Source organism: Myodes glareolus, chromosome 1 (genome assembly GCF_982192425.1).
Source record: "Myodes glareolus chromosome 1, mMyoGla1.1, whole genome shotgun sequence".
NCBI lineage: Eukaryota > Metazoa > Chordata > Mammalia > Rodentia > Cricetidae > Myodes > Myodes glareolus.
In genome coordinates, this window is record NC_142026.1 from 126,087,981 (window position 1) to 126,107,682 (window position 19,702).

Consider the following 19,702-nt stretch of genomic DNA (forward strand, 5'->3'; position numbering starts at 1 on the left):
TTGAATGTGTTCACCAAGCCTGAATGGATACCGACCTATATAGGGCTGATGGGCGGTAAAAGTAGGTAGATTTTAAGAAAATAGATAATAATGAATGCTGGTGAAACTCTTATATTTACTGCTAGTGAGAATGTAAGGTAGTCTGGAAACAATGAAAATTAGTATAAAAGCCTCTCAAAAACCTAAAATTAGATCTACCATAGGATGCAGCCATACCACTCCAGTGTTTACCCAGAGATGTCCAAGTCAACAGTCACAGAGGTAAAGAGGCATGGATAAAGAAAATGCAGAATATGTACACAAATGGAATGTTTTCGATCTAAAAGAACAAAGTTACATGGTTTGCAGGAAAATGAGTGTAACTGGAAGTTATCTTAGTAAGTGACTCAATCCAGACTCAGAAAGACAAATACCATTTGTCTTACATATATTCTCATTTTCAATTTCTAGATTTGATAAAAATACATAAAACCATGTATTTCTCCTTTGTTGCTGTTGTTGTTTGTTTGTTTCTCTGTGTAACTTTGGAGCCTGTCCTGGAACTGTGTAGGCCAGGGTGGCCTTGAACTCACAGAGATCCACCTGTCTCTGCCCCCTTCCCCAGTGCTAGAATTAAAAGGCATGCACTACCACTGCCTGGCAAAATCATATATTTCTATGTAACATAAAAGTAGATGTGAAACATTGTAGGAGAACAAAAGGACTGTTTTCTTTTTGTGCTGGTTTTCTTTTTGAGAGGAGAGGCTAAGGAATGTGCTTGATGTTCAGAATGGACTTGTATGAAAATGTCCCTCTAACAGGACCGTGTATGGTGAATATGCTCAAGGATTTTTTTTTGAAATGTAAAGAAATATTTCAAGTAGGTAAATTTAAGTGTGTGTGTGTGTGTGTGTGTGTGTGTGTGTGTGTTAGACAGTGGGTAGAATGCTTACCTAACGTGTAAGGCCCAGAGTTCAATCACAGTACAACATAAGCCATGCATGATGATGCCCACCTGTTATTATGCAACTAGGGAGGTGGAAGCAAGAGAATCAGCTACCAGAATTTGACCCAGCCTGGAATATATGAGATTCTGCCTTTTCTTTTTAAGTTAGAGTCAATAGAGTTTAATCTAAATTTCATGATCCTAAAGATGCTGAGGGTAGAACTTGAGGGAGAGGTGCATGTGGCAGTGAAAAGGGTTTTTATTGAGTTCTAACGTAACTTTCCCATTTCTCTCTGTTAGGGTTTTAGAAGAAGCAGACCACAGAGCATCAGTAACACCTTTTTCTTTAGTGCCATAGACACTTCTCATGTTATGCTCTAGATGTGGATGTCTCTGTGTAGTTATACATATTATCACTTTGGAATTTAGATATATAATTGTTTGGGGCTCCTGCTAGGACTTCTTTTTTGTGTTTGGTAGTAATTTTTTAAAAATCACAGATAAGGTTAGGCTCGTCATGGTGACTCATGCCTTTGATCCCAGCACTCTGGCGGCAGAGACAAACAGATCTCTGTGAGTTCAAGGCCAGCGTGGTCTACATACAGTGAGACCCTGTCTTTGGGGGAGAAAAAAAAGGTAGCTGTGTTTCACTATCATTCTTCCTTGTCATTTATCTTGTGCCATTGAAACCTTGTTTTCACACACCACCAACAACTCTGTCTTCTCATTGGTCTACTGGTTCAGCCTCTGGTGTAATTGCTATTCCCAACTCCAGTATTATGCCTGTATCCACGTTTGGGCATGTCACATTGTACCTGATAATATGACCATATTTCAATAAAATTAGCTATCTTTATAATCATGAGTATTTTATGCATTCAAAACCACTCTGAGGGAATCTGTAACTTTCTTGAGACAACCAAAAGGCCCATGACCTCTGATAGTAGACCCAAACTGGAGAAGGGATAGGGATAGGTTTTAGTGGGAGTGGCAAGGAAAGGAGCCTAGTGAATATAGTTTTTTATTCGTGTTGTTTCAGTTGTGGTTTCTTCCATGTTTCTTGCTAGCTTCCTACTAGATAGACTAGGGTGTAGAGGGCAAGACCTGTGTCAGCAATTTGAATAAGTAGCTTTGTGAATTAATATTTGCTAAGTAACTTTAAGACTTAACTGGCAGCTTTGGTGTATGAATGTGGCAGGGTGTTTAAGATGAACTAAGACTCCACACATGTTCATAAGTTAAGGGGGGATACTGAAAAGCAAGATGCGGGGAAGCTTTCTCAAGGGAAGTATGAAGGAATAGGGTCTGGTCTCAAATAAAATGAAACGATGAGAGACATTCCCTTACCAAGAGTAACAAACCTTACAGATTTTAAATTCTTTTTTGAATTTATAATTGAATTCTTTTAAAACTTTTAGCCTCAGGTAACTATTTCAGAACATAAAGAAGAAAAGGTGAACTTTGAGTTCTTTTTTACAAAGCCAAACATACCAGGATAGTAAAATAGATTAAATAAGACTACAGGCCGTCTTAGGAAAGTTGATGGAAAAATGCTTATGATGAACTTACAAATGGACTCCAGCATTATATACTGGAATAATACTGTAGGTTAATTCACATTAATGGTAAGCATGGGTGTGGATATCTTGAGGGATGCCAAAAAGTGGAATAGGAGAATTTCAGCATTTATTTTGACCAGAGTTCTTAGTAAAACAAGAATAGAGAAATATTCCTAAATTTTCACATCTCAGACCAGAAACCACCATTTTGTTACTAGAAATGGTAAGATGCTAGAATTCTCATTTTGGTCTTTAGTAAAATGCTAAATAACTAGTAAAAAGTCACGAATCAAAGCCTGTTGGGATGTTGCTTATAATTGTACAGGAGACTAAGGCAGACTAACACGTTTCGGGCCAGCCTTGGCCGTGTAATGAGACTGCCTCAAATCTCTCTGCTGTCTTCCTTAGCTTCAGTGTTACTGTTACATAATATTGTCATGGAAATACTGAATAAATACAGTTAGACCAGAAAAATAAAATGAAATCGGGTATTATTTACTATTATTTAACATTATATACATGGGGGAAAAAAGCAAAGGAAATAACTGAAATGTTACTACAAGTAATGAGATTTCACTGTGATAGCTAGTTATAAAATTAAAAAAACCTCTCAGGTTGCTGAGAGGTGGTAGCACACGCTTTAATCCCAGCACTCAGGAGGCCTTGAGGCAAGTTGGTCTCTGTGAGTCCAGGGCCAGCCTGGTCTACAAAGTGAGTTCTTGAACAGCCAGAACTGTTCCACAAAGAAACCCTGTCTCAACAAACAAGCAAACAATACTGATTCATTTACAGAATTTTCCTTGGTAGTCTTTACAGTGAAAGCCCACCATGAGAGTTAGTGACAGAGACTATACCAATAAAATTCTATCTCTCCATTTTGAGTGGTATATTTCCATTTTAAATTTCTAAACTATTTTGAAAGAAAGTTGTGGTAATGAATACATTTTGAGTAACTGTATGTTTTTTTTTTCTTAAATTCCTTGTGGCTTGTGACACTTGCTTTATACTTGGTAAATGGCAGAGAAGTTGTAATCTGATCTTCAAGCCATATTTGGTAAATAATAATTTTCTGTGGAGCCCGCTGTTCTATCAGTAAGAGGGAAATTATTGCCCATATGTAGTAGAAGGCTTTTCTTTGCTTTAACTGCAAAAAGACCAAGTTATGTCATGGACTAATTACTTTCCTAGGGTTTTGTTGGTGGTGGTTTTGGTATTTAAGCTCTGTATCCCAGAGGCACGTTTAAGAAGACTGTTGTACCTATATTCTACTTTGCTGGGAGAGAAATTTTTGTTCTTGTTTGCTACAGACTATCTTTGTATCCTAAATGTAAATTTTTACATCCTTTGTTTGTCCTCAACTCTGAGAATTGAACTGTCTTCTAGTTATTCTGAAAACAGTGTTAATAAATCAATTACTTCTCTTGAAATGTGGTGCAGTTTAATTACACATACAGCTTATTGAACATACCTGTTACTTTAGCACTTGTGAAAATGAAAGCTTAAGTAGACCTTTGTATTCAGAGCATAAATAAAGCAAACAGGAAAAGAATGTGTTTCATTCTCTAGTAATGCAGAAGGATGTGTTGGAAACCTGATATGCAGCAGACTAGGTGCTTATGTACACAAGCGAAGTTGCATGGCAGCCCAGTGAAGTGAGCAACTCTCTGCAGTTTGATAAAAAGGGGACTTTGGATGGAAAAATTTTAATTCAAGGCCATATTGAAGTGAGATTTGAACCAAGGTTCCTGTCTTCCAGGATTCTTTTCTCTACAGCATGCCATCAGAAAACATGAAAAGCTTTCACACACACACACACCCGCCGCCACCAAAATGACTTTGACTGTGTTTTTGCTGTGTTGGTATGTGCCAGAAATAAACAGAGTTTACTTGTTAGCCTTTATCCATACTGCTTCGTCTTTGTCCCATTACAGTCCTCATGTTTGATAGAACAGAGATTTCACTTTACTACTGTAGGATTTATTGTTAGAGGAATTCCTAAAGGTGCCAGCCTACTGAGAATCAAGTGTAAGGACATCGTTTGAGGTCTCTGGAAAGCTAATTAGTACATTGTCTACCATTGGCCTACCATTTCTCTAACTTTGTAGTTGCCAATTTGTTTTTGTTTTAATATGGGCCTAAGAATTTATTTTAATGAATGAATCTATTTTGGTAATGGGAAAATAATTTCCAGTGAGTTAGGAAGCACATCTTATAAATTGTTCTTTGCCACATTCTTTAGACATTACCAGTTGTTTTTGAAAATTGCAACTTGAGCCAGATGTGGTGGTGTACACCTCTAATTCCAGCACTCGAGAGGCAGAAGCAGGTGGAGCTAGCTCTGCATTCGAGGCCAGGTCAGCCTGGTCTACTGAGCGAGTTCCAGGACAGCTAGGGCTGTTAGAGAGAAACCCTATGGAACTTGGAATTGAGTTTGTTGCCTGAATATCAAACATTCCTAGGAAACCTCTCTCTGACCTAAGAAATAAGAAGAGCAGTTAAAAGATGATAGCAAGGGAGGAGTAAAATAACCCGAGAGTGAAGGGTTTCTAGTTCCAGTTTTATCACTCAAAATGGGTATTGCTGCTCCTGTGTTACAGTCACACTGACCCCTGGCAGGCAGGCTTCTGTCCAGAATCGTGGGAGATTTCCCAAAGGCTACTTTTCACCGGAAGTGAACTGGGCAGGTGAAGAGTATGCCTCTCTGAAGTAGTTTCCTCTGGCCACTGTGTTTAGGAAACCTTGTCCTGCTTGAGAGAGGCTTCAGGGAAACAACCAAACGGCCCACCCCACCCCACCCCTGCGTGCGCTTGAGATCTCAGAGTGTTGTCTACTCATTCCTTATTCTGCCTGCCTCTAGTTTTACTGTAGTTTCTCTTCTGCTTTCAAGGCTCCAGACCCAGTTCCTGGACCTGCCCTGGAAAAGAAGTATCCAGTAGAGATGAGCTCACTGCAGTTACTTAATTAAACATTTGTAAACTGCAAATGAGCCAACCAAGGACAGCTACAGTTTGAATTTTTCTATTTCCAGGTATGCGAAAGTTGGGCACAAGCATAGACTGTGTGATCTGTAACAACACACAGTTCACAACTTAATAGCTCTCTGGCTTTAAAACCGAGTGACATAGTAACCGCCCTAACATCTAGTAACACGTGGCTAGCATCGACTTGTAGCTTAACTTTTGCCTGAGTAGTTCTAGTTGAATTTGTTTGCTAATTGTGACAAACTAATGTAAAAACATTTTAAGAGAAATAATGCTGAAGTGCTACGTAGTCAAGCCCTGCAGATGTTCAGAATAGTGCTCTGGTCTCCAGTGAAAGTGAGCATTGACAGCACCATCCTGCTCTAAGGTCAGGTGTGGGACAAGCAATATTGGGAATTACATGAATAAAGCAGGTTTTCCTTTCTAGTGTCCTTAACTGTTACAACTGATACGTTTATGAAAGTTAGCACATTCTCCAGTCACTGGAAATGATAGGCTTTATTTACAGATTAGACCAAATACTTTATTTACATGGCATATTTACCAAAATTTAATTGTATTTCAATGTAATATTTGCACATATATGCAACTATATATACATGCATACACATGTAACATGAGGGGCCGGCTTGTTGGGGTATCTGTTCCCGCCCAGTACCCCACAGCTGGCAAGTCCCAGAGAAAATCAATCACACAGAGATCTCTATAAGTTATAAAGCTGATTGGCCCATTAGGTCAGGCTTCTTGTTAACTCTTATAACTTATGTTACCCCATTATCCTTATCTATGTTAGCACATGGCTCCGTACCTTTCTCAGCTGGGCAAGTTACATGCTGTCTCTTCGGGGGTCTGCACAGGAATGGCAAGAGAGCTTCTGCTTCCAGAATACTCCCAGTCTCTTTGCTCCACCCCTACTTCCTGTCTGGCTTTCCCGCCTATACTGCCTGCCTGGCCAATCAGCGTTTTATTAAAATATGATTGACAGAATACAGACAATTCTTCCACACCATACACACACATATATTACTTGATTGCTTAAGAGAAGTCAAATAGGAAAGTGAAAAATTATGGTGATTGTCCCAGAGTATAACTAAAAAGGTGAAAGTTGAGGTTTCCTAGTGCATTAGATTTTAATCAAGAAAAACATTAGGGAGTGAAGTCAGTTGGGTTTGGGACTTTTAAGGGCTTTAATTAATTTCACTTGTTTATATAGATTTGAAACAGTATTTATAAAGCATTTAGTTACTGAATATATAGCTGTGCATATCTTTTGATTTTAACTTCATTATCCAAAGATAACCCAAAATTGAACAATGGGATTTTGTATCCCAGCTGTGGGTTTAACCAGTGATCCTAGTGCTCCAGCATGTGTTTGACTCCTTCCTTCTCCAGTGTTAATGCATAATGAGTTACTGTATGAGAGTATATAACCTTATGGTTTTGACAGAACCGTGGCTCAGTGATGTTGAATTACAACTAGAAAGGAAGCAACTATAGCAGCTATGAGTGTCATTACCCTATTAAAGTCAACTAAAGGGGAAACTAAGGAAGGAAATGTTCATGAGTACCAAGTCTTGCCATTTTCAGAGATGCTGTTAATAATAGTGAAATTTTCTCTGCTGTTGAACATACATTGTGTATAAGACACTGCCAGGTACAGTAGAGATAGAAATGAATGATCATTGCTTTCAGTGAGCTTACAGGCAGATAAAGTGGGCTCTCTACTATCTCCAATACTGTACCAACCATGGATCAGAAATTTGTTAGGACTGTACAGGTTGCCTATGTGCTTTACCATATACAGGTTGTTGAAGAATGTTATTCCGTAAACAATAGACTGACAAGTATTTGCCTAGGATTTACATCGTATTTGGGTATTAGAAGTAATCTAGGGTGTGTATAGGTCATATACAAAAACATGTCCCTTTTTTGTAAGATGTTTAAGCATCTGCTCATTCCAATGTCTTGGAGGGGTGGGAGGGGGGCGGGTCTTGAACTAATCTTCCTTGGATATTGAGGAAGAAATATAATATAAAAATCAGAATAGAGATATAAACCACATGCTTGATTGCCCTAAAGAATCGCCTTTGTGAAGAAGGCTTTCTGCTGAGCATTGGAAGATTAGATTTTTAGCAAGAGTATTTCTTAATACAGATGTTCTAAAAACTGAGTAGTAGTTCAGTGTACTTAGAGAATAGTTGGTATCTGGTGAGAAATAGAGCAACGGTATACATGTTTCAACTTCCAGTGCAAAGAGTTTGGGCTTGGTATAATAGGCAGTGGGAATTCGTTGAAGACTTCTTAGAGCTAACTATGCATGAAAGTCGGTGAGTGCTTTGAAGAGGCTGGGGTAGAGTAAATGTTATTAATGTTGAAGAGTGTGCAGTTGTGAGCCTTTGTCCGCCTTTGCATATGATAGTTTTCCATAAGGGAGTTGTATACAACTTAACAAAAGGGGTGGGTCACAGTTTTTCACCCAGAGGCTGTCTTAAGGTGAACTGTTTACTCGAACCCTGAAACTCAGTAAGTTGTACTCATCTACTTATGAGTTTAATTGGTTAAAAGAAAGGTAAGAGTAATAAGAGTTCCCCAATGAAAACTGCTAAAGCTTCGTTCAGAGACCTGAGGTGGCCAACTGGTACTGTGGCGATTTGGCGACTTCATTAAGATCACATTCGTATATTTTAAGAAGTTTCTATTGCACTAGGTTTCCATACCACTCCTCAAATGTCCTCAGTTCTAGCTGCCCTCCTCAACGTCCTCGCCCTCCCTACCTGATCCTCCCATTCCAGCCCCACCTCCCCTGCCCCCAGTCCACTCATAAAATCTGTTTCCCCTTCCCAGGGAGATACATGCCATTGTCACCCACTGCCTCTACCCCACCCCGTCCCTTCCTCTATACCTAACCTCTCTGGATCTACAGATTGTAAATTGATTATAATTTACTTAATAGCTAATATCCACTTATAAGCAACTATATACCATTATATACCATATTTATCTTTCAGGATCTGGGTTACCTCAGTATGATTTTTTTTTCTAGTTCACCCATTTGCCTGTAAATTTCATGATACCACTTTTTTAACAGATAGATAACACTCCATTATATAAACATAACCACATTTTCTTTATCTATTTTTGTGTTGGGGGACATCTAGGTTGTTTCCAGTTTCTGGCTATTGTGAGTAGAGCATCAATAAACATTGTTGAGCAAGTGTCCTTGTGGCAGGGTGAATCGTCTTTTGGGTATGTGCCCAAGACTGGAGGGAAAAAAAGAAGAGGAGGAGGAAAAGAAAAGAAACAAATCTAGGCAACTGTCTATGGTGTCCTATGTTGTAATCAGAACTGTTGGAGACTGAGACAGTAGGGTCATGAGTTTGATGATGCCAACCTGGGCTACATGGAGAAACTCTATCTTCCAAAATGAAAGCAAGCAAGAAAGATTATAGAATTGGAGCCATATCTTTTAAAATTTCCTTCAAAACGTTCCCTATGTATTTATTTTTTTAAGTCTCTTTAGAAGATATATTTTGGACTTTATATATTGAAGGCTTTATAATATGTATGGATTCTGTGTCTTGATATTTTCCTTAAGTTTCTTATATATAGTAATTTGGATGTCTTACTCCACTAAGAAAAAGACTGATGATTTTCCTTAATATGGTTATGCAAGAATTTCTTTCTCCTTGAAGGTAATTGTTGTTTGGGGTAAAAGGGAGGGGAATTGAGATGGCTCTGTAGTTAAAGGCAGGCACTGTTACCAAACCTGATGATAGGAGTTTGATCACAAAGATCCAAATAGTGTAAGGAGCAGCCCAACTCCCAAAAGTCAACCTCTGACAGTAACGTGTTAATAAATATTTAACGGTATTATCATAGTTTTCATGTATCAGGTTAATTTGTTTCTTACAAATGTTTATGGTTAGAAGACCAGAACATAAGCTTTTCTTAATATTCTGGTTTTCTTTTCTCCTCTTTTTATCTATAAATAAGAATTCGTTAACATGCTTAGTCCCTGTTTTCTTTTAGATGATATTTATGAACAGGATAGATTATCTGAAAAATTGCAGTGAAAGGGAGCACTGGAAAGTAACTTTGTTCCCATATTTAAATGCTAAAGAATTGGAAAAATAATAAGATACGAAGTGGAAAATACACACAAGGTAGTCAATTATGTAATATGTTTGTCTCAGATTTATTGCACTTTTCTTAATCCATAGAAAATGGCAGCATCCACCACAAAACCATAGAACACCAATTGCCAAGTGTGGCTGACTTGCACATTCCTTTAAGAAGAACTTGTAACTTAACTACTGAGGCATAAGAAATAGTCAGCATTTATATCCTTAAGGCAATGCATTAAATGAAGAAATTGGAAAGATTTCTTTCCTTTTTTTTTTCTTTCTCCATCCCACCCCCTCCCCAGCCTCTTTTTTTAAATTATTTATTTATTTATTATGTATACAATATTCTGTTTGTGTGTGTGCCTGCAGGCCAGAAGAGGGCACCAGACCTCATTACAGATGGTTGTGAGCCACCATGTGGTTGCTGGGAATTGAACTCAGGACCTTTGGAAGAGCAGGCGATGCTCTTAACCTCTGAGCCATCTCTCCAGCCCCCCCAGCCCCATTTTTTAAGATTAGGTTTCTCTAAGTAGCTCTGACTGTCCTGGAACTTGCTCTGTAAATCAGGCTGTTCTCGAACTCAGATCTGCCTGTCTCTTGCTTTCCAAGTGATAGGATTATAGGAAGGTTTGTTTTTTTTAAAAAGAGAGGGCATGAGTCATTCTGCACAACTATTGGTGTCTATTCTTTTTCTTTGGAAAGTTAATTATTTCTGGGCTTGTAAAGTTGCCCAGTTTTTGGTAATACTTAATTTCTCTCTTCAAGTTATTAAATATATTGGGTTAGGCCATAATAGCTAACTTAAAATAATTAGCATTTGGATGACTGGTTTGGGTGTATTGTTGTCTTAACAGTTAATTGATTTTACAATGTGACTCCATGCAAATTCTATGATAAAGTTAATTCTGAAGATTGTTTATAATCTTTTTTTTATGTTTTTTTGTTGCTTAGTTTTTGTTTTGTTTTGTTTTGAGACAAGGTCTCTTTACATAGCTCTGATTGTCCTATAACTCACTACATAGACCAGGCTGACCTCCAGCTCACAGAGATCTGCCTGCCTCTGTCTCCCAAGGACTAGGATTAAAGGCATGTACTACCATGCCTGTCAATTATTTTTATTGTAAGTGGTGATAATATTTAAATTTCAGATTTCTAGTCGACTACCTATAATTTTATTTCTTTCATGGAAAAATACTGACAGATATTTTGATATGTTCCTAAAATTATACTTGAAGAAATAAACTTATACTTATTAAAAGTAAAATAACATTATACTTGAAGAAATAAAATTCCAATATTTGTTAGAAAAATAATGTTGATGACCCAGACATGGTGGTTCACCCCTTTAATCCTAGCACTTGGGAGGTGGAACCAGGTGAAGTGAATTGGAATCTAGCCTGGTCTGTATAGAGAGTTCCAGGAGAGCCAGAGTGAGGTAGTGAGACCTGTCTGTGTGAGAACAGGAAAAAGAAGAATCTTGACTTTTTTACACTGGTTAATGACATTTGTAAATTCTTTAAAAATGAATCAAATATCAGTTGTTACCTACCTGGCCTATACTATTGCAACAATGTAAAAAAATACTTGAATAGTATTTTTCAAGCACTTGAATATCTATGTTTAGATAATATGATTCTGTCTTAAATTGGAAATCTTCATTGAAATGAAAAGGTTTTATAGCTTCCTTTAACTTTAAAAGCTGGTAACATCATCTAGCTTTTCCGGCTGCACATGAGTCTTTTTTATGGTTAAAGACATTATTTCAAAGTAACTCACTGAAGCCTGCTAATGTCAGCCCGTCCACATAAGCAGCGTGGAACTGCTGACAGGGAGAGAGCAGCTTTCTGCCTTCCCTCTGGACACCTGGAGAGCTTACTGTTTCAACAGCTGGTAAAGTCAGGGGAGTTTTGACATGTATCTAGTTCTGTTAACTTTTGATGCTCATGTTCCTAAAAATCACTATGAATTATAAAAGTATCCCTCCCTAAAACAGCACAGAATGATAGGGGGAAAGTGAGAGTAGAGATACACCTCTCAGAAATGTTAGTCATAAACATTTTCAAAAGCTAAGACCGTTTTTAAAAGATAGTACAGTTTTATTCATGTTAAAGTCAAGAAATGTGTATAAATATTACAATAAATATTGTACTTTATCTCGAACAAGATCTGAAATTTGCCTGTGGAAGTGAGCTTTATGAAATAGTGAACAAAGAATTCTGAAACCGAAGAAAACTGTGACACAGGATGTGGCTGGTGTAGTTCATAACACACAGAGGCAAAAGCTGGTAAATGTTAGGGCTGTGTTTTTTGTGTACTTTTTGTGTTCTTGTGTGCAGGTTTTCTCAGCCAGAGGTTGTTTGGGTTTTTTTAACCTTTGCTTCTCCAAATGAAATTGTAGCGAAGCACACATAATGTTCAAATAATTGTCTAATAAGTCAACTATGTTAGAACAAATTTATCACTTCAAAATAGATGTTACAACCAAGCTGATTTCTAGCTGAAGGGAAGGGAAACATTGAACTTGAGAGATTAGGTACTGTTTTAGTAGCCTTCAAAACTGGGTGTAGCCCAATCTTTAGAGATTTATCGCAAAGAGTGTGTGTGTGTGTGTAAGTGTGTGTAAGTGTGTAAATGCAGTGCCCAAAGAGGGCTCACATCTTGAGCTAGAGTTACAGGTTGTTATGAACTAGACTTGGATCCTCTGAGTTAGCAGTACATATTCTTAACCAATAGCCATCTCTACATCCCCTCCGTATACTTTAAGGTACTTCATATAGAGCAGTTAATATGATAGTGTCACTACTATGAAACGGTGAAACTGATGTTTTTATGTAGACAGTGTTGTAACCAATTGGGAATTGGTTCTGAGTGGAATTGGATTGTGAGTAGCACAAGCCCACTGTGATTTTTCTGGCCTCTTAAATCCACTCCTTTCATCCAGAAGCTTCCCAGGACTCTGCCTATGTCAGCATTTCGTGCTTTATAGAAAGTCATCCCAGAGTCAATTTTAGAATATAATCTTACCTTCTTATTCATAAACTGAGGGAGAATCCTAATGTGATTGAGAAGTGAGGCTTGTGTATTTCTTTATATTATTGTTTTGTATTCAACAGAAATATGCTTTTCTCTTTAAAATAATTAAAATTGTTCCGATTAAACTCATTGTTATGTAAGAATAGAACAAAGATAAACCCTGCACTTGGAAATTTGAGGCAGGAGGTGGGTCATGAGTTCAAAGTCAGGCTGGGAATATATAGCAAAATCTTGTCTCAAACAAAATGATATATGTACATTTTTATGTAATAATATCAAAATTGTACTGTAGGTGTATCTCAGGGTCTCTAAGAGAAACCACCCTACAGATGAAGTTTCCCTTCTGTCATAACAACTCCACACCCCATGTGCCCTCTTCCTAGTCCCCTTCCTTCTTTCCTCAACTTCCCTTTCTTACTCTTCTCACACATCATCATCTCTGGAATCCACCTACTATTTGGTCTTGCTTCATCTCTAACATTATTTACATAGCTGTCCTTTATGACTCCAACTCCCTCAGTTGAGATCTGTTTAAATACACATAGCATAGTTTATATTGCTCCAACACCTGGACACAGGCTTGCATAGTGATGGGGTCTTCATTTAGCCGTCTCTGTTTCTAACATATATTAACTTGTTCCATGAACACTGAAAAGGAACTCTTTGAAGATTAAGTCAGCTTCAATATTCTGCAGCCAGAGTAGCATGAAATCCTGTTTACTAAAAGTTTGGTCCTTTCTACTTTAGTAATATAATTAACATACACTGTGTAATCTTGAAACTCTTGCTATTTATTCCATTTTGTTAAAAATAAAATTGTGGTATCACTGTCTCATTGATACTTTCCTGTGTGTTTTTGCTGTCATTGTCATCTTAACATGATTACCCGTTTGATTCTCATGACAGTTGAATGACGTCTTTAGAGGAGGAAACTGAAGGATTAAAAAAGTCAGTGATTTGCCAAAGAGGAAATTTCAGGAATCCTTAGATTTCTACTTAGCAACTGCTATGTGTCAAATATGTGTTCAGTATACATTATTACTTCATTTAGTTTGAGATAAGACGGTGTTGGTTGCTTCCACTTTTAACTGTTAACGTTTTTCTTTTTATTTCTTTACCCCTTTTAACTAAAAAAAAAATCCTCTAGAAACAGACATGACTAGAGCTAAGTATTGTTTCTTTTACGCTTAGGAAAGTTTGCTCTTGTCACAGCTGATACTTGTCATGTTTGAATTATGTGAATCTCTTAAGAAGCTTATAGAAGGTACCTTGCCAGTTTCTTTTATTTTAAAAGATGACTTTTTGGGAGCTCAGTAGATGGTTCAGTTTGAGTTAAATACTCAGAACACATGTAAACATGCTAGGCATGGTGGTGTGTCTTAGAATTCCAGCAATGGGGAAGCAGACAAATGGCTCCCCTGGCTTACTGGCCAGTCATTCTAGTTTAATGGGTAAGTTCCAGGCTAATGAAGACTCTTTTAATTGCCATATTTATAGGACAGTATTTTCCTCAGGTGTTTCTACATAAGATATTTACCAATATATGGCAGGATGCTCTAATTTTTGGGATATTTGGCATCTTCTTTACCGCCTGTAGTTTACACTGCATCTTAAAGCAGTAAAGAACCCGCTAACTGTATCTCCAACATATTGCCACCAAAAAACTTATTTTCTGTACAATAGTAACATTCCTTGAAATGTACTTAAATGGTAAATAACAAAATGAGTGACACAGATTTCAAATAAATTTCTTAAAATTAGAGTTGTTAAATTTGTTCTTGTTTCTTCTAAACTTAATCATCATACCTTTCAATGTCTTAAGAGTCCTGTATGCTTATTTCCTGCTAACCAGAGACCATAGTAGCTCTTTACAGCACTGCAGTTCTCTGTTTATTTTAGAAAAAGCTTAGTATGGCTTTATTAGAAACAGGCATCCGGCTGTGTTGTATATAGCACCTAAAGGTCCATCACAAATATGGTTCACCTTTGATATCAGTTAAAGAAACTTCAGAAAAGATATATTGTAGCTGCTATGAACTGGGTCGCATAGCATCTTACCATAGGAAGTAGTCTCTATTTGCTGTGAGAGGTAATCTTCCAGAAGAAGGTTGTTAGAATGTATCTTGTTTTTTTATACTGAAATTCAGTGAATGCCATTAGTTTGGTTTTTCTTTATAGTTTAATTCTTCTACAAGGGCTTTAAAATGGTTGCCTGGTTATTTATTTTCTTGTTTAAGGCAAGAAGATTTTGAGTTTCAGAGTAGGCTGGGCTACATAGTGAGTTCAGCACCAGCCTGAGTCTCAAAAACTAAAACAAAGAACATTGTATTATTTAATTATTTATCTGCTGTCCTCCACTATTACTAGTAAGTCAGTACTCAGATGGGCATGGTAACTGGCTCCTGTAATACCAGAACTCAGAATGCTGAGGCAGAAGGATTGCACCAAGTAAAGACCACCTTGGGCTAGAGAGTGAGCCTTGTCGATAAATATACTGTTCCTCTGACTATAGGTGTCATTTCTTGGGTGTGTTGCATGGTTTATAGCAGTTAAACATATTGGGCCTCTGTATGATTTTCCTTTAGTCACAATTCCATCAGGTTTGTTTGTTTGTCTTTATCCACCTGCTGATCATGTTATACGTACATGAAAGCTTTTGTTACTAGGAGCTGGACCCTGGGGAGCTGGACACCCCGCTCCCGCTTGTCACTCTCACCGTCCTCCAGATTGCTTTAGCTTCAAGTTCACTGGCTTCTTTCCTACTGTAGATAAGTATGTCCAGTGAGGATTTTGTTTCAAGATGTTCTAGTTCTTAAACAGAACATTATTATATACAAATTTCATATAAATGAATACATAAATATAATTCTATTTCCTGAGAAGTCCAAGTATATTTGCCCCTACATTCATGAGTATAGTTAAGTAGTTACTTTTAAATCCATTTTGCTAATTCCAGTAGCCAAGTTTGGGCTTATTCTCCTTTGGTTGCCTTTTTCTTGAATATGGTTTGGTTTTTTCTGTTTGGTTTTAATTGTTTGGGATGACAAATAGAAAGTCTGGATTCTTTTGTGTTCCCCCAGTGGATAAGCATGCTTGGTTTGTTGTAAAGGACAGTTAACTTGACTGAACCCAAACTATAAACCCCGGAATCTCAGATGGGTTATTTGAACTTCAGTCTGGCTCCTCAAAATGTCTCTCATGTGTGTAGTCCAGAGATCTAACTAGTGGGCAAAGTGTGCGCAAGATTAGGCTTTTGACTTGTGGTCCTTGTTTTCCATGAACCTCTCTGTCCTACTGGGGAGTGTAGTTGTGCATTTGAGTAATGTTTCTCATTTGTGTCCTCGCTATCTAGAAAAGCAAGTCAGTAGTAAACATGACTGTGCACACTTTAATAATGGAATAAATTAGAATTTGTTTTCATTCATCTTAAATTAATGAAGGGGTTTCTTATTTGCGTGTTTATTTGCCCATTTCTAATGTTGTGTTTAAATTATTTTTTCTAAGTCTAAATTATTTGAAATGTTTTAAAAACTAATGTGAAAGAAGCTTCACAATAAAATTTCCATCCAGTGAGTGTTGCCTGCTCTGTGAGCCTAGAGTGATGTAATCTCAGGATACAATAGTGAACTTCAGAGTTCTTGTCCTCTAGAGGTCACTTACGAATGTGACAATGGAAAACGTAATGTGCAGGTGGGATTTTTTTTTTTCTTTAACATAGGCAGAGTGGTCAGGAAAACTGTCTTTTAAGTGAGTGGCATTTGACGAGTGACTTTAAGAAAGTAAAAGAGAGCCTTCAAATAGCTGAGGTAGAAAATGTCAGAGGCAAGACCCTTAAAGGAAAAACATGGTTGTCCTCTTTGAAAAGATACCAGAAGCCCATTAGCAATTGAGGAAACAAGGAATGTGGTAGGAAGTGAAATTAGAGGGTATTAGTTAACAGGAGGCTTTGTGGTGTACCCATTGTTTTGAGCCATAGGGATAAGGTAGATACTTTGTGTATTTTTCACAAAGGCTTGTACAGGGAAAGACCATTGATGTGAAAGGCATGGATACTGAAACATAGAATGGAGGCGGAGACGAGACCAATAGGAGACTTCTGCAGTAATAACTAAGGTGGATTAAGGTAGCTCAGACAGAAGCCGTACAGGTGAGAAGTAATTGTCAAATAAAAATAGTTTTGCAGTTAAAGACAGCCAAGCTTAGTGGTTGATAAACATGGAACAAGAGGAAGAACACCTATGTGTGTGATACAGTGGAAAACTGAAGTAGGAAAGACTTATTTTGCAGAGTGGAGTTGATTGTGCATTTAAGAACTGGATATAAAGCAAGATACAGACTGGAGCATTAAGTTTTAGAGAAAATATACATAGTCTTCTATGGAGCCACATTTTCAGAATTTTTGTTTGTTAGTTTGGTTTTTTGAGACCGGATTTCTCTAGCTTTGAAGCCTGTCCTGGAACTAGCTTTTGTAGACCAGGTTGGCCCCGGACATATAGAGATCCGCCTGCCTCTGCCTCCCGAGTGCTGGGATTAAAAATTGTGCATTTTCAGATCCTTAAGGGTTTTAAGTAAACAAGGTTTTGTTTCCAAGTCTCTCCTGTGGTTCTGGCTTCTTAGAAGAATGAAAAAAGACATCCTCGCCACAGCTTCTTCATGTAATGCACTTGACACTGCCGGTGTAGAGCCTACAGATAGAGAGGAAGTAGAGATCATTGCATAGTTTGCTATTAGAAGTGGTAGTTTGTGTGGAAATTATTAAGCCTAAATAATACTTTCATGGTCTATATTGTTAGACACTAAGGCACAGACTCTTCATACTGTAATTATAGAGTCACAGCAGTATTCATTCTAAAATTAGTTCTCATTAAAAAAAAATTTTTTTCTTTTCACAGAAAATGCTTGGCCAGAAGAGATGAGTACTAATTCCACTCAGGCCTAGAATTGCCTATTAAGACAGTCCTGAGTAGGTGACACACGAATGGCCCAAGGAAGCCACCAAATTGATTTTCAGGTTTTACATGACCTGCGACAAAAATTCCCTGAAGTGCCTGAAGTTGTTGTATCCAGGTGCATGTTACAGGTTAGTGTTCAATGATTTCTAAATTTATTGATAAAAAATACTAACTATAAATTATTAAGCTGATGTTTTTTATGTATCAGAGGAAAACTCTTTGTCATTACTGTGCTGTAATGAAAAGAAATGATCTTTGGTGTCTCATAGTAATGTGGCCTGTGGCAAAATGGGGCTCTCAGTACCTACCTCTAATATAGACATTGTCTGTGGTGTAGATAGGAGAGCCAGATGTATGCGTATATCTAACTATAATCTCACTCTTGTTTCCTCATCTTCTTGTGAGATTTTTAAAATCCCAGATTGTTGTGTAAAAATGAGGGAAAAAATCATTAAAGAGTCAAAAAACCTTGTTCTTCTATTGATTTGGTACTTAAAGCTTTTGTCACCCTGTTTGTGTGTCAATTTCTTATCTCTGCCATGAGGGATTTGTATGAACAGTGCATAGTTCCCAATTGTAAAGAAAAAATGTTTTGTATTTCTGAGTTTACTTTAGATGTTTTCCAATTAATCTCTTCGATTTCTACATTGTTATTAGTATACAAAAATTCTAGAAATCCATAATTCTAAATATTTAGTAATAGTTGCAGTGGGCCGTTTATTTAACCTGAAAATTTTTTCTAATAAAAGTATTATGGGATCCTTCATATATGTCTACAAATTTGACAAGTTATTTTTAAAATTTGATCAGCATGAGAATTTTAGCAAGTCTGTATTTTATAGTGACTGCATATGTTTTGTCCACACCCTTATCTTTTATCTGTACTTTTAATTGGTCTTGTGTGCCTTTAGCCTTAACTTAGTTTGGGTTTCACCAATCTAGCTTACTTTCTAGATGAAGATATTGCTGTTTCTTGGCCTTTTAGCTAAGATCAAGTATAAATATAGATTGCTATATATTTCCTTAAATTTTTCCATGTTCTTCAGGATGAATGTTGGGTGTCTTGACTGAAGTACACTAGTCTGTGGTTTGGAATCCCAGCTTACTGATGTCTTACCTCATACTTTACACTGTAGTTATCTTGGGTACATGGGATTCTTCAGACTTACCCTGGTTCCTTTAGGCATTAGTTAAGTGTGTGTTTTGGAGTCTTAAAAGAAGCAGACTTGAGTTCAGGTTTTGATGGTTACCACCAATAGCATCTTTCACCCTTATTTTTACCTCATCTCTTTACTGTTCAGTGAGAATAAAAATCACCACAGAGAAGTATAACCTAGGTAAATTCACTAGTAGGATATATGTATGACTTACTACTAAAAAGAGAAACAGTAGTGAAAGTTCCCCATTATAAATATTTGGTGAATGAATCCGTAGTTCATATTTATCAATATAGAATGTAATGGGGAAAAGAAAGTGTACTAGTTAGGTCTATTGCTGTGGTGAAGACCAAGACCAAAAGTAACTTGAGGAAAGGATTTAATTTCATCTTATACTTCCAGGTATAAGGTCCATCACTGAGGGAACTCCTAACTCTAGGCAGGAACTGAAGTAGAAGCCGCAAAGAGGAGTGTTGCTAACTGACTGTTCAGTCTGCTTTCTTAAACACCTTAAGTACCTACCTACCCAGGGCTGGTACCAACTTCAGTCATTAATCAAGAAATGCCCAATGGACTTGTCCATAGGCCCATCTGATAGATGCAATTCCTCAGTTAAGATTCCCCCCTCTAGATATGTCTAGGTTTGTGTCAGGTTGACAAAACCAAACAGCAGAAAGAGTAATAAGGTAGAAGCCAAAGTTTTAAGAAGGTGGAGAAAGCAGAGATTTAGGTAGGGAGGGGTAAACCTTCCCCTAGAAACCAAGACTAGCTTCAAATAAAGTAGAAGGCAGCACTTTATAGGAAAATAAAGCTATACTATGGGTGCTCAGAGAGCTATTGAAAAGCAATAGGAAAATAATGTAGGTTAACAAACTTCGTAACTTTATGCTGGAAGAACCATCCAGCACACTTCACTTGCTCATAGCACAGTGCCCTCCATCCCCAATTTTTTGTTTTGTTTTGTTTTGTTT

The 19,702-nt window shown here is 37.4% G+C and overlaps 1 protein-coding gene across 4 annotated transcripts in view; it reads left to right on the plus strand.

The window, feature by feature from the left end:
* Window positions 1-19,702, plus strand: part of Tab2 (TGF-beta activated kinase 1 (MAP3K7) binding protein 2) — a 56,183-nt gene that overhangs the window by 16,884 nt on the left and 19,597 nt on the right. For 3 of the 4 annotated variants that reach the window (XM_085688437.2, XM_085688441.2, XM_085688426.2), the window contains exon 2: window positions 17,515-17,702. In XM_085688437.2, the coding sequence (XP_085544563.1) occupies window positions 17,601-17,702 (102 nt within the window). In that variant the 5' untranslated portion in view covers window positions 17,515-17,600. Of the gene's footprint in view, window positions 1-5,371; window positions 5,513-17,514; window positions 17,703-19,702 lie in introns of all 4 variants that reach the window. The other variant, XM_085688434.2, reaches the window with a different exon arrangement.